The sequence below is a fragment of the Clytia hemisphaerica genome, unplaced genomic scaffold, assembly GCF_902728285.1.
Source record: "Clytia hemisphaerica strain Z4C2 unplaced genomic scaffold, Clytia hemisphaerica genome assembly, whole genome shotgun sequence".
Lineage (NCBI taxonomy): Eukaryota > Metazoa > Cnidaria > Hydrozoa > Leptothecata > Clytiidae > Clytia > Clytia hemisphaerica.
In genome coordinates this window covers 1138973-1150020 of record NW_027103247.1, presented here as the reverse complement: position 1 = coordinate 1150020, position 11048 = coordinate 1138973, and the positions used below count along the sequence as shown (strand labels likewise).

The following is an 11048-nucleotide window of genomic DNA, read 5'->3' as shown; positions in this document are numbered from 1 at the left end:
CGCCTGGGTTTTAGGACGAATTGCTATTGAAGATTCTTCACTCCAACCGCATTGGGAGGTGGGGCGCTTATTTCGAAATTAACCTTAGTTCGGCGCTTACAAAGGGTGGTATGGTGGCGCTAATGGGGAAATAAGGCGTTTAAGCTGCAAAAAATATTGTTGAAATAAGTTTGAGCATTAATAACTGCTGAGATTTTCAAAACGAATGAATGCAGGTCTGAATGACTTAATGTCGTACTCAAACGTAGTAGTAGTAGTTTTGTTTACATTTTCGATCACAGCATATAGTAAGAATGACTTAATCGACGTAATTAGTTCGAGGAACTGAGGTTTTCGTGACGGAGGATCGCAACCGTAGTTCGGGGAAGGAGAAAATTTCGATTTTACACCATGTTTGGACTGATTTTTTTATGAAACTAATACTCAACGCTACTTTTATGGAATCTTTGCCTAAGTTCTCAGTTAAGTCATTGGGGAAATGAGGCAATACCATGCGTCCCTTCGTAAATTAGTACAAAAAATTGGCAAAACACAAAGCTTTCACTTTTTAAGGACTATGACGGTGGGATAAGTATACAACGGGGACGTGCGGCAGTGCAAACGTATTTGAAACAGGGGTGTACTAGTAAATTTCTAAATTTGAAGATAGTTTAGCGCCGCAGGCTATTTTTGGAAAACTCTTCATGAAGATATAGTTCAGAAAGTGTTACCGAAATAATACCTAGATTCCATAGGTAAAATACCGAAAGGCTGAAGTTTTATGGGTATATTACCATCACTAGCAGCATTTTGAATATAAATACCGTACATATTTTACAAAATACCGAAATACCGAACCGAAAAAGGCCGATAACGTGTCACCGAAAACCCTGAAATTCGCATTCGCATTGTTCCATTTGGGTACTCTTTTGTACTTTTGTGTGGGGGGGGTCCGTGTTGCATTTGCAAATTTTTACCCTCAAGTATCATTTTATAACAACCCCCAATTTTATGAAATTTTCCTGAAAAATCGCTAAACTTCATTTTCTAGGGTTCTTTGAGCAAAATCATCATCGCATCTACAATAAGCGCAAGAGTAGAATAACAACATGGAGCGCAGAAAACTCAATCATAAAAGTGCTTCTTCATCACTCTATAAAAACCCACCCATGCATATTTTGAAGCTGGGGCATGCCCCACAAGCTTTTACAAGAGCTCGTCAACGATCAACGGTAACACATTGATTTTGTTGTCCTAGATTACGTAGGATCTATTCCCCACATTGATCAAGATATTGTAGACTTCATCAGCATCAGTCAGTGATGCAGGGAGTGAACGACCATTCCCGATGATTGTTGGAGAAGACAGTTTCAGTGGCAAAATTTTCTGGCAGCCGGTCCAAGTTGGAACATTTTAACCTCGGGACTTAAAAAGCCACGTAAGCACGATTTCAATGGATAATACTAGTTTTAATGAAAGTTCAAGCAAGATACGAAACTTGCGAACACCAGCGAAGGAGGTGATTTTTCAGACTTTTGCATATGTGGGGAAAAATGATGCTAGGAGAAAACCAGGATTGTCCAGCTTCGTAAACAAAGAAACCTAAATAATAATGTTATATTTCTTCAAAACAAAAATCCTGTTTTTCAATGAAAACGCCAACGGAGGAGTGCAAAATAGCGTTTGGAGCCCTCTTTTCTATTTCCTATACTTCATTCGTTTATAAACATTTAACAGGGAAGTATTTTTGGACTTATTTTGAGACAATTACTAGTTTTTGACGAATTGTAAGTAAAAATACTGAATTTTTTTGGCTTACAAAATACTGAATTTGACTTAAAACCCCAGCGAAGGAGGGTCATTTTTCAGAATATTTTATCATTTTGTGTTGGATAAAAATGATTCTAAGAGAAAGAAAGGATTTCCAGTCGTAGATCAAAGAAAAAGCTAGAAAATGTTATATTTTTTTCAAAAACACCAAAAATCACGTTTTTTCATTAAAAACACCAACGATGGAATGCAAAATAGCGTTTTGTACCGATTTTTCCTTATTTTATTTTTTCCGATTATTTCTTATTCTTTTATAGTATTTTTAGCAGGAAAGTATTTTTGGACTTATTTTGACATAATTTCAGTGGTTTATAGACTAGTTTTTGACGAATTTTAAGAAAAAATACTGAATTTTGGCTTACAAAATACTGAATTTGACTTAAAACCCCAGCGAAGGAAGGTCATTTTTCAGAATATTTTATCATTTTGTGTTGGATAAAAATGATTCTAAGAGAAAGAAAGGATTTCCAGTCGTAGATCAAAGAAAAAGCTAGAAAATGTTATATTTTTTTCAAAAACACCAAAAATCTCATTTTTTCAATAGAAACACCAACGAGGGAGTGCAAAATAGCGTTTTGAGCCGATTTTTCTTTATTTTGTTATAATTTCTTATTCTTTTATAGTATTTTTTGCAGGAAAGTATTTTTTGACTTACTTTGACACAATTTCAGTGGTTTATAGACTAGTTTTTGACGAATTGTAAGTAAAAATACTGAATTTTGGCTTACAAAATACTGAATTTGACTTAAAACCCCAGCGAAGGAGGGTCATTTTTCAGATTATTTTATCATTTTGTGTTGGATAAAAATGATTCCAAGAGAAAGAAAGGATTTCCAGTCGTAGAATCAAGAAAAAGCTAGAAAATGTTATATTTTTTCAAAAACACCAAAAATCACGTTTTTTTTCATTAAAAACACCAACGATGGAGTGCAAAATAGCGTTTTGAGCCGATTTTTCCTTATTTTGTTATAATTTCTTATTCTTTTATAGTATTTTTAGCAGGAAAGTATTTTTGGACTTATTTTGACATAATCTCAGTGGTTTATAGACTAGTTTTTGACGAATTTTAAGAAAAAACATCGATTTTTCGCCAAAATCCTCCAAGATGGAGTGCAGAAAAAAAATTTTTCGACATTTTTGAATTTTTTTCTATTAACCCATTCTATTGACAGCATTTTGCATGAAAAATGAAATTCTAAAACCTTTAACTTTGCTGACAGTAAGCAATTTTCTAGAACAGGTAAAATCGAAAAAACACCACGACGGAGTGCAAACTCCAGCCTCGTTTGCAATTTTGTCCAGGATAGACTTTTTAAGACCCGGGTTTCCATAATCAGCATAAAATTTCCGTTCCAACGATGTATAACAACCCCATTCACCTTCTGGGTTAAGCAAAATTGCTATTTTGTGATTCTGCTCCCAGACTAAAATATCCTCCAGTTGGTTATTGACCATTTTAAATTTTGTATTTGAAATTTTGCTAAAAGTAAGAAAAGTGTAAAACATTGTTGTCATTGTGTTGTGGCTTTTGCGTTTGTTGTGTAATCAATGAAATTAGTTGAAGTGTTGTAACCCTTCCAGCATATTGGGGCTGCCTCCAAAAGAAGAACGTTTTTGATAATTTTATTTATCAAACTGACTTGAAATTTTGCAAGTGTGTACTAAATATAAAAATTTTGGCATCTTTGATGACATCATCGCCACCTGATGACCTCATCTTTCTTTGAAAATACCGAAAAAAGGACCCCCTCTTTTTCACTTAATTATTTTTTTACTCAAATTTTGTAAGGCAACTCCAAGTGACATGCATTTTTGGGGTACAGGAATATTATTGGCCAACTGTTGGTATCGTGTGTTTTGCAGACCAAAACAACCTAAATAAGCCCTATAGGATATTGTATCTACTAGTGATTGCAAAATGCAAATGACTTAAAAACTTGACAAGTTTTAGGTATTGATAGTACAAGCTTGCAGTAAAAATTTCAGCAAAATAAGATAAGCTGGTTATGCTGAAAGTGAGCATTTCGGGTTTTTCAAGTCAAAAGCTTCATTTAGTTCCCGAGATTTGGCAGGTGGTCAAGGTGTATTTTACAGACCGGTCTGCAAAGTACCGAATACCCATGGAACCTTTTTTTCTTTTACTAGTCTCTTTTATTTGACAAACCAGCCTTCAGGAACAAATTTCAGTCAAATCGAACGAGTCAATCAATCAATACACGATTTTAGTCAATTCTTCATTCTGGTCTGTAAAATACCAGCCAGACACCCCCAAAAAATAGGAAGACGCTCGAAGGGTTAAGAACGTTTGTCTTAATAATTGTTGAAATTTTTTTATCTGCGTTGTACACGTTTTTTTATAAGAACATCCAACATTTTCGAAACCTTAGCACGTTCTTAACTTTTGAGTTTTAAGCCTAAAAGTGTTCTTAAAATGCAACACTCACATTTTCGCCATTTTGTGAGTAATTTTGTCCATTTTCCTAAGGAATCGGGTGTCTTAGAGTCCATAGAGCCTTAAAATGTTCTTAACATGTTCTTAAGATTTTGGCCATCGAAGGCTTATGTTCTTATATAATTTGTTCTCATAAAAGAACGTGTATTGTATTCTGCAAATGGCTTCAATGAAGAACGTATGAAAAGAACTATCCAATCAACATAAATTAAAAAAACATATATTTCTATAAGATACAATATAAAATTTACAATTAATTTTGTCGTGATTTCATTTTAAAATATTTACAGTAACATCAATCCTCGACTGTTTCACAAAATCTTCGATTTGTTTTTTCTCATCCCTTGTGAGACTTGTGAGACAGTGGTTTATTGACAAATATTTCAAGTTAACAAACTTAAGAAGAATTTCGATCACATTGTCAACTGTAACATACATACATCTCGAAATTTCCAAACGCTCTAAATGATAACTTTCCATTTCATTGAAAATCGATTCAAAGATTTCTTGGTTACATTCACTTAATTTCAAATTTGAGATTGGACTGTCCAAGAACATCATGTCCTTCAAGGCATTGTTTAATTCAATATCGCTTGACAAGTTGTGCCTCACTATCCGAGATACGAATAACTCTAAATGAAACAGTCTCAATTTCGGACAGTAATTTTGTTTCAATGATTGAGTTCTATCTCTCCTCTCTGGAATAATGAAATAGTTACTCAAAGAATAAAGCTCTTCCAGATTTTCACAATTCTTTCTGACAATCCACAAATTTACATTTGAGCATGATGAAAGATTTAAAACTTTTAGACGAGATCCAATCTTCATCAGACAGCTTTGGAAATTCCCGGTAAGTTCGTAGTAAGTTCTCGATAAATCTAAGGTCCTCAGAAACTGGAGTGGAGCAACAGAGTCTAAAATCTCTGAACAACTCATATCTTCTCCTTCAATTGGTGGTAGCTTCAAGTCCACAACGTTAACCAAACATTTTGTGAGAATTAATATCAAATCTCGAAAGGGTACATCACAAAATTCATTAAAATAAAGTTTAGTTAAATTGGATAGTACATCTCTGCATTGGGTGATACCTTCAATATAACGTAAAGAACAGTTATCCAGCACCAAAGATGTCAATTTTGAAAAACCATTTAAAATTGACCATAAGGGGCTAATATTCGTATATCGACTACATCTGATAGATAAAGATTGTAATTCAGAAAAATTGGATATTGATTGTAGATTTTCAGCGTTGAGGGGGCTCCATTGAAAGTGTAACATTTTCAATCTATTGCAATATTTGGAGAGCTTGAGCATGACTTCTTCATTTGGCTCTCCGAGAAATAAGACTTCTAAGTTTTTATAGGTTCCAATTCTTCGGCGAATGACTTTCGAGATGTGGAAGTTTTCGATACTGAGATATTTGATTCTCTAAGTAGAAAAACATATTAAAGACACATGTCAGAGAAGGGGAGTGATAAGGCGACATGAATCACCGTGCGGCTTAGTCACCCAGCTGGCACACAACGTTGTTTTAACGTTTATTTAACGTTATATGGACGTTGTGAACGTTATATAAACGTTGAAACAACGTTGGTTGCCAGCTGGGTAGTGAAAAAAGGGATTCTATCCAAGCTCCAAGATAGTTACTGAATAGCTCTCTAGGTTATGGCTATGAGAGGAAAGAATGATTATTCTAGTATTTGGAGAAAGTACTTTAATTTGTGACACGAATCTGATAGCTGGCAGTAATTTTTTCTGCAAAGATCATTTTGGGAATATACTGAAAAATTGTAAGCTACATTGGAGATTCACTTCCAACTCCACTTGAAGACTATTATCTTTACTATTATCCTCCAGCGTGAAACTATATATAGTATACCTTGCATCGACGGAACATAACTTTGATGTAAATTTGCAGTGACTTCTTGTTAATTTCATAATCAGTCACTTTCAATAGGTAATCAAAATCCATTCTTGTTAATTTTTCATGTAATATGAGGTTCAAATGATTTGGTTGGAAGGTTTTATTCTTAAGCAGTAACTCCAATATTTCTAAAGTGTCATTTGAGCCTAGAAATAATAGATTAAGAATATATCAGATACACACATTTTAGTTATATATCAGGCTAAAACCATTGTCGGGTTTTTGAAATCATTAGTTTTATGTCTCTTTCCATTCTCTTTTTCGCAAGATTGAGATATTACTTGAAGTGTAAATATAATTTGATAATTTTTTTTTGGTATTTTCTAGCTTAAAATTGAAAGATTTTAAGAATAATGAGGGCCACTTTGATGTAAATGTAATTCTTGTAAAAGAACTATGCGATTACCTATCCCATGCACAAAGAAAAAATTTCTGCTTTTGAATCGGATGTTAAAGACTTACTCAAAATATTGAAAGGGCTTGTAACATTTCTGCATAAATGAGCATCATCTGGTAGGTAACTCATCCATTGGTCAAAATGATGACAAATATTTCCCATACAAATATCTCTCAAACTTCTCAATGAGCCATTGAGTTTCTTTTGAGGAAAGTTTTTCCAAAAATTGTCTTCTGGATAATTGTTATTACTCATTTTTTAATATTTCTTCTTGAATGTTTGCTGGAAAAAAAAAATTCATGAAATACAGTGTGTCCAGAAAAAAAGCAGACAGGTTTTTATAAAGTAAAATCTTTTACTTTGTTTACTTTTTTGGGGATACACTGGATCATTAAAATTAATACTTTGACGATGTTGATTCAAAATGATATTTATACTAATATTGATTAAGATTTTAATATGAGCCAAGCCGTAGAAAGAGATAAGGTTAAGATTCAAATGGTTTAATAGCATTAACATTACCAGTGTTTTAAAATTCTAGGGACTCGCACAATTATTGAAAGGGCTTTCGGATTTTTATTCTCAGAAATTTGCTAAATTTTCAAGGAAAATATTAAGAGAAAGCTATCGCAGATCAACGGAGAAACTTATCAAAAACAGACAACAATTTCATGCAAAAAAACCTTTACTGTTAAAATGACTTCTCTTTAAGATACACAAATATTATTTTATGACAATAAACATTTGGTGGAAGAAGGTTGCGAAACAAATTCAATTAATTCTTCACCAATATCTATTAACTTTGTTTCCAGGGTGATGCCTGGTTTTGTAACAAGCTTTGGAGTAGATCCAAAAAGATTTTTCTCTTTTTCTAAGGCTTGAGCAATGTTTCTGATTCTATTGGATTTGAAGTTGGTAATTCGAAATGAACGTTGGTGGATGGTTAAATCAGTAGCTTTAATCGAAACCAATACCTGCAACATTGCATATAATTTAATTGAAATGGTTTCTGAAAATTTCAGATTCCAAAGTTGGTCATTGTCATCAAATCCAACTATATTCTCACCAAATTTCCATAAACAGTTTTCCACACTTAGGATTGATATAATGGAAGACGGATGATTGGTAATTTTTGATATTTCCTTCTTAATATCTGATATCGTATCTGTTTCCTTCATATTTAAATCGATAGTTTCACTGAGAAGATGTCCAGCACATTTGATAACTACTTGTAATTCTTTTGCTGGTTTGACAATCAAGTTAAGAGTAATCGAATCATTTTCTTTGACAACCGTTGAAAGTGAAAATATTTCCATGAAACCTTCTAACTGAAAATCATTAAATTTGTAACAAAACAGTGATTGCAAATGTGGTGCAATGTCTTTTATTTCATAGATTGTTCTTTTGAGATCTCCAACAGTTAACAGAGTTTCTTGCTGAAACAAATCTATTGTAAATTGACCTGTCAGAAATTTAACGTTAATTTCTTTCAAGTATACTAAATGATGCATTTCACAAACTTCTTTGACCCTTTTATTGGGTAGGACGAACAAGGTTAACTCGATGTTTTCCAAAATTTCATTTTCTCTGATGAATAAGCTTTCTATGATAGTATCTTTGCGTAACTTGTTACCATCATGTGCAAGCCAAATTTTTGTATAGAAAAATTCTCGATGTTTTTTAATAATCTCATTGCACACATCTTCAGGATTAACAAAAAATTCCCATTGCGATAAAGGTATACTACAGAACGTTGAACCGGTATTAGGGCATTTAATAATAATTGAACCGACTCTAGATAAACCTAATGGTTCAAGGTGTTTCAATAAGTCTGTTTCATCATCATCTACTTGAATTGCTAGTCTGATTTTTTTACATCTAAAAATGTCAATTTGTGAATATTTGACACGATTTTGATTTACAAAGAAAAGAAACCTACGTATATCTTTTCGAATTCCAAAGGTTTCATGAAGGAAATCATTAAGAGATGGTCCATTGTTCCCTCTATAATAAAAATACCAAATATTTTCCTCGTTTCCACTAACAATTTTTATAGGTTCCATCATTCTTATATCGTTCTGAGTATAAATTTCCTTTAAATCAGTTTTGTCAGTGTAATGAACGTATAGATGAAGCTCCATATTTTTTAGTTGATAAGATCGATCGAGCCAGACACGTGACAAGTTATTGGTAAAAATTGGTCCGTCACAATATCCAATAGTCTGTTCTTCAATAGGAATCTGATACAAGTCTCTGATCCATACTTTTATGTCCTCAAGATAAAAAGAACCTATATATAATATTGGATATCCAATTTGCCTTTTAGCTTCTATTCCGTGCATTGAAATTTTGATTTCACGGAATTTGATATCGATTGTAGTATTTTCATCATCATTCTCAAACATATCGAATATACAATCATCCACTGTAATAACTACGATATTGAAAGAGAATTGAGTATACTTTAAGAATCCATCCAGGAATAAATCGACCAACAATTGATTGTCTGTGAGAATCATAAACCCATCAATAAAATTGATTCTGTCAGTCGATTCTTTTATCCTTTTTTCAGCATAAACTCTTTTCTTCAGATCTAGTACCGTTGTATTGATATCCAAATCTTTATAAATAATTTGACAGGATTGATACAAGTGTCTAGACAAATCAATAATTTTTATATTCCTTATTCCTGAATTTTTTTTCAAGGCAAGATTTCTTCGGGTATGTACTAAGGTAGAATCAATCAAGTTACCAGTACTATCATCAATAATAACATCAAGTTTAATATCAAACTGCAATCGTTTTTGATAAAGTTCTTCAAAAGTTTCTGTATCCAAAATAATTCCTTGATGTTCAATGCCTTGACATGAAGCTGGAATCTCATAACGTTTTTCAATGCTTTTCTTCAAATTGTCATATGAATCTGCATCACACCAATAAAATATGGAGGGAGGGTTATTGCCAATATTCACAGTCAAATGATTTTTCATTTTTATTTTTACTCTGAAAGAAAAAAAAGGACAAAAATTGATTTTTTTATTGTTTATCATTTTCAAGCGTCGTGATTGCTTACATCTTTAGGAAAAAGATAGCTGATACCTGACAAACACTCTTCTTCTTTTACAAGAACAACACAATAAGAACTATAAGGCTCCAAGAATGTCAAATAATAAGAACAATATAAGAACAATCATCAGCCTGAATTAGTTGAATTTTGAGCAAATTAATTGCTTAAATCTCAAGATAGGAATAAAAGTAAACAAGTACAATGTATATTGGACCTACCTGATGATAAATAATATAGAATGGTAATAAAAAAAGTAAGTAAAATAAGAAACACCATATTTCAAGCATTTCGACCGGAAAATATTTTTCTCAAAAATCCAAATCAACCATGTTTTGGACATTGCTAATACGCATCTTTGTGCAAAAATCATAAAAACTGATTATGAAATCTCTAAAAAATGCCAAAAACTGGTTTTCCAGCATATTTCCGGCAATTTAGGCCGGAAAAGTATGTTTGTTGAGAATCATGCTCAGTCACATTTTAGATATTGCCAATTTGCATCAGTGTTCAAAACTTTATGAAAAATATTAAGTACAGCTCGAGAAATTCAAGAAAACTTGTTTTTCAGGCGATAATGGATTGTTCCGCATGGCTGGAACACCCCCTGGCCTGAGGGGGAGGGGGCTAAAAGGTCGAGCAGCAATTGGTACCTGATTTTAGCCTGTGGCTAGGGGGGACTAACCATGTTAGGGGTCACCTAATTTTTTTCAGATGGACCTGGGGGCTAGATTCTATGTTTGGTGATTGAATTATAAGCAGCCTACCAGACCATAGGGTTGGCACTTTCTCTTCTTATATTTTAATCTAAGCAATGCTCAAAAACTGACAATTTGGTATCTAATGTATTATCTGCAGTGCCGTAGCAACTGGGGGGGGGGGCAAGGAGGGGGGTATGCCCCCAAATAATTTTTTCAAAAATGGTTATTTTGCAAAATGCTAAGTTTTTCTTTTTTTATTTGTCATAATTGTCTTATAAGTGCATGTTTTGAGTGCATTTTCAAGCAATCTAGAGCTCAAATTTTCAAAATTTCCCCCTTCGCGCCAAACCATGGTTGGCCCTCGCTGTGTCACAAAACTTCAGCCCAACACTAATATGAAAATGCTTCCTACGGCACTGATCTGTAAAAGTTCTTTAATCCTGTGTCATTTACTTATTTCTTAGGGCATTTATTTTATTCAGCAATAAGCTAAACTAACTGTTGTATTTATTTGATTGTTTAAAAAGGATTTTCGAAAAAATTTGACATGTCATTGGATTAGGGGTCACCTAAAATATTTGGCAACCAGGGGTTACCTAAATCTTAGGGGTCACCTAAAACCTGCTGCAAAGCCATGGTTCCGGCAATTTTAAGAAAGTTCTGGCTTCAAAAATCAGGTTTTTTTGACAATTGAAACATAC

At 33.1% G+C, this 11048-nt stretch overlaps 1 protein-coding gene across 2 annotated transcripts; it reads right to left on the bottom strand.

The window, feature by feature from the left end:
- Positions 1 to 4465: 4465 nt before the first annotated feature.
- LOC136819673 (uncharacterized) lies at positions 4466 to 6860 on the bottom strand. Of its 2 annotated transcripts, none has more exons than XM_067076021.1 (3): positions 6592 to 6860; positions 6141 to 6331; positions 4466 to 5689 (listed from the first exon to the last, which is right to left on the bottom strand). In XM_067076021.1, exons 2-3 carry the CDS (start codon positions 6231 to 6233, stop codon positions 4532 to 4534), a joined length of 1251 nt encoding a protein of 416 aa, XP_066932122.1. In that variant the 5' UTR covers positions 6234 to 6331; positions 6592 to 6860; the 3' UTR covers positions 4466 to 4531. The 2 variants fall into 2 exon arrangements, with proteins under 2 accessions (XP_066932122.1, XP_066932053.1); XM_067075952.1 differs by having other exon boundaries at positions 6648 to 6860.
- Positions 6861 to 11048: the final 4188 nt, after the last annotated feature.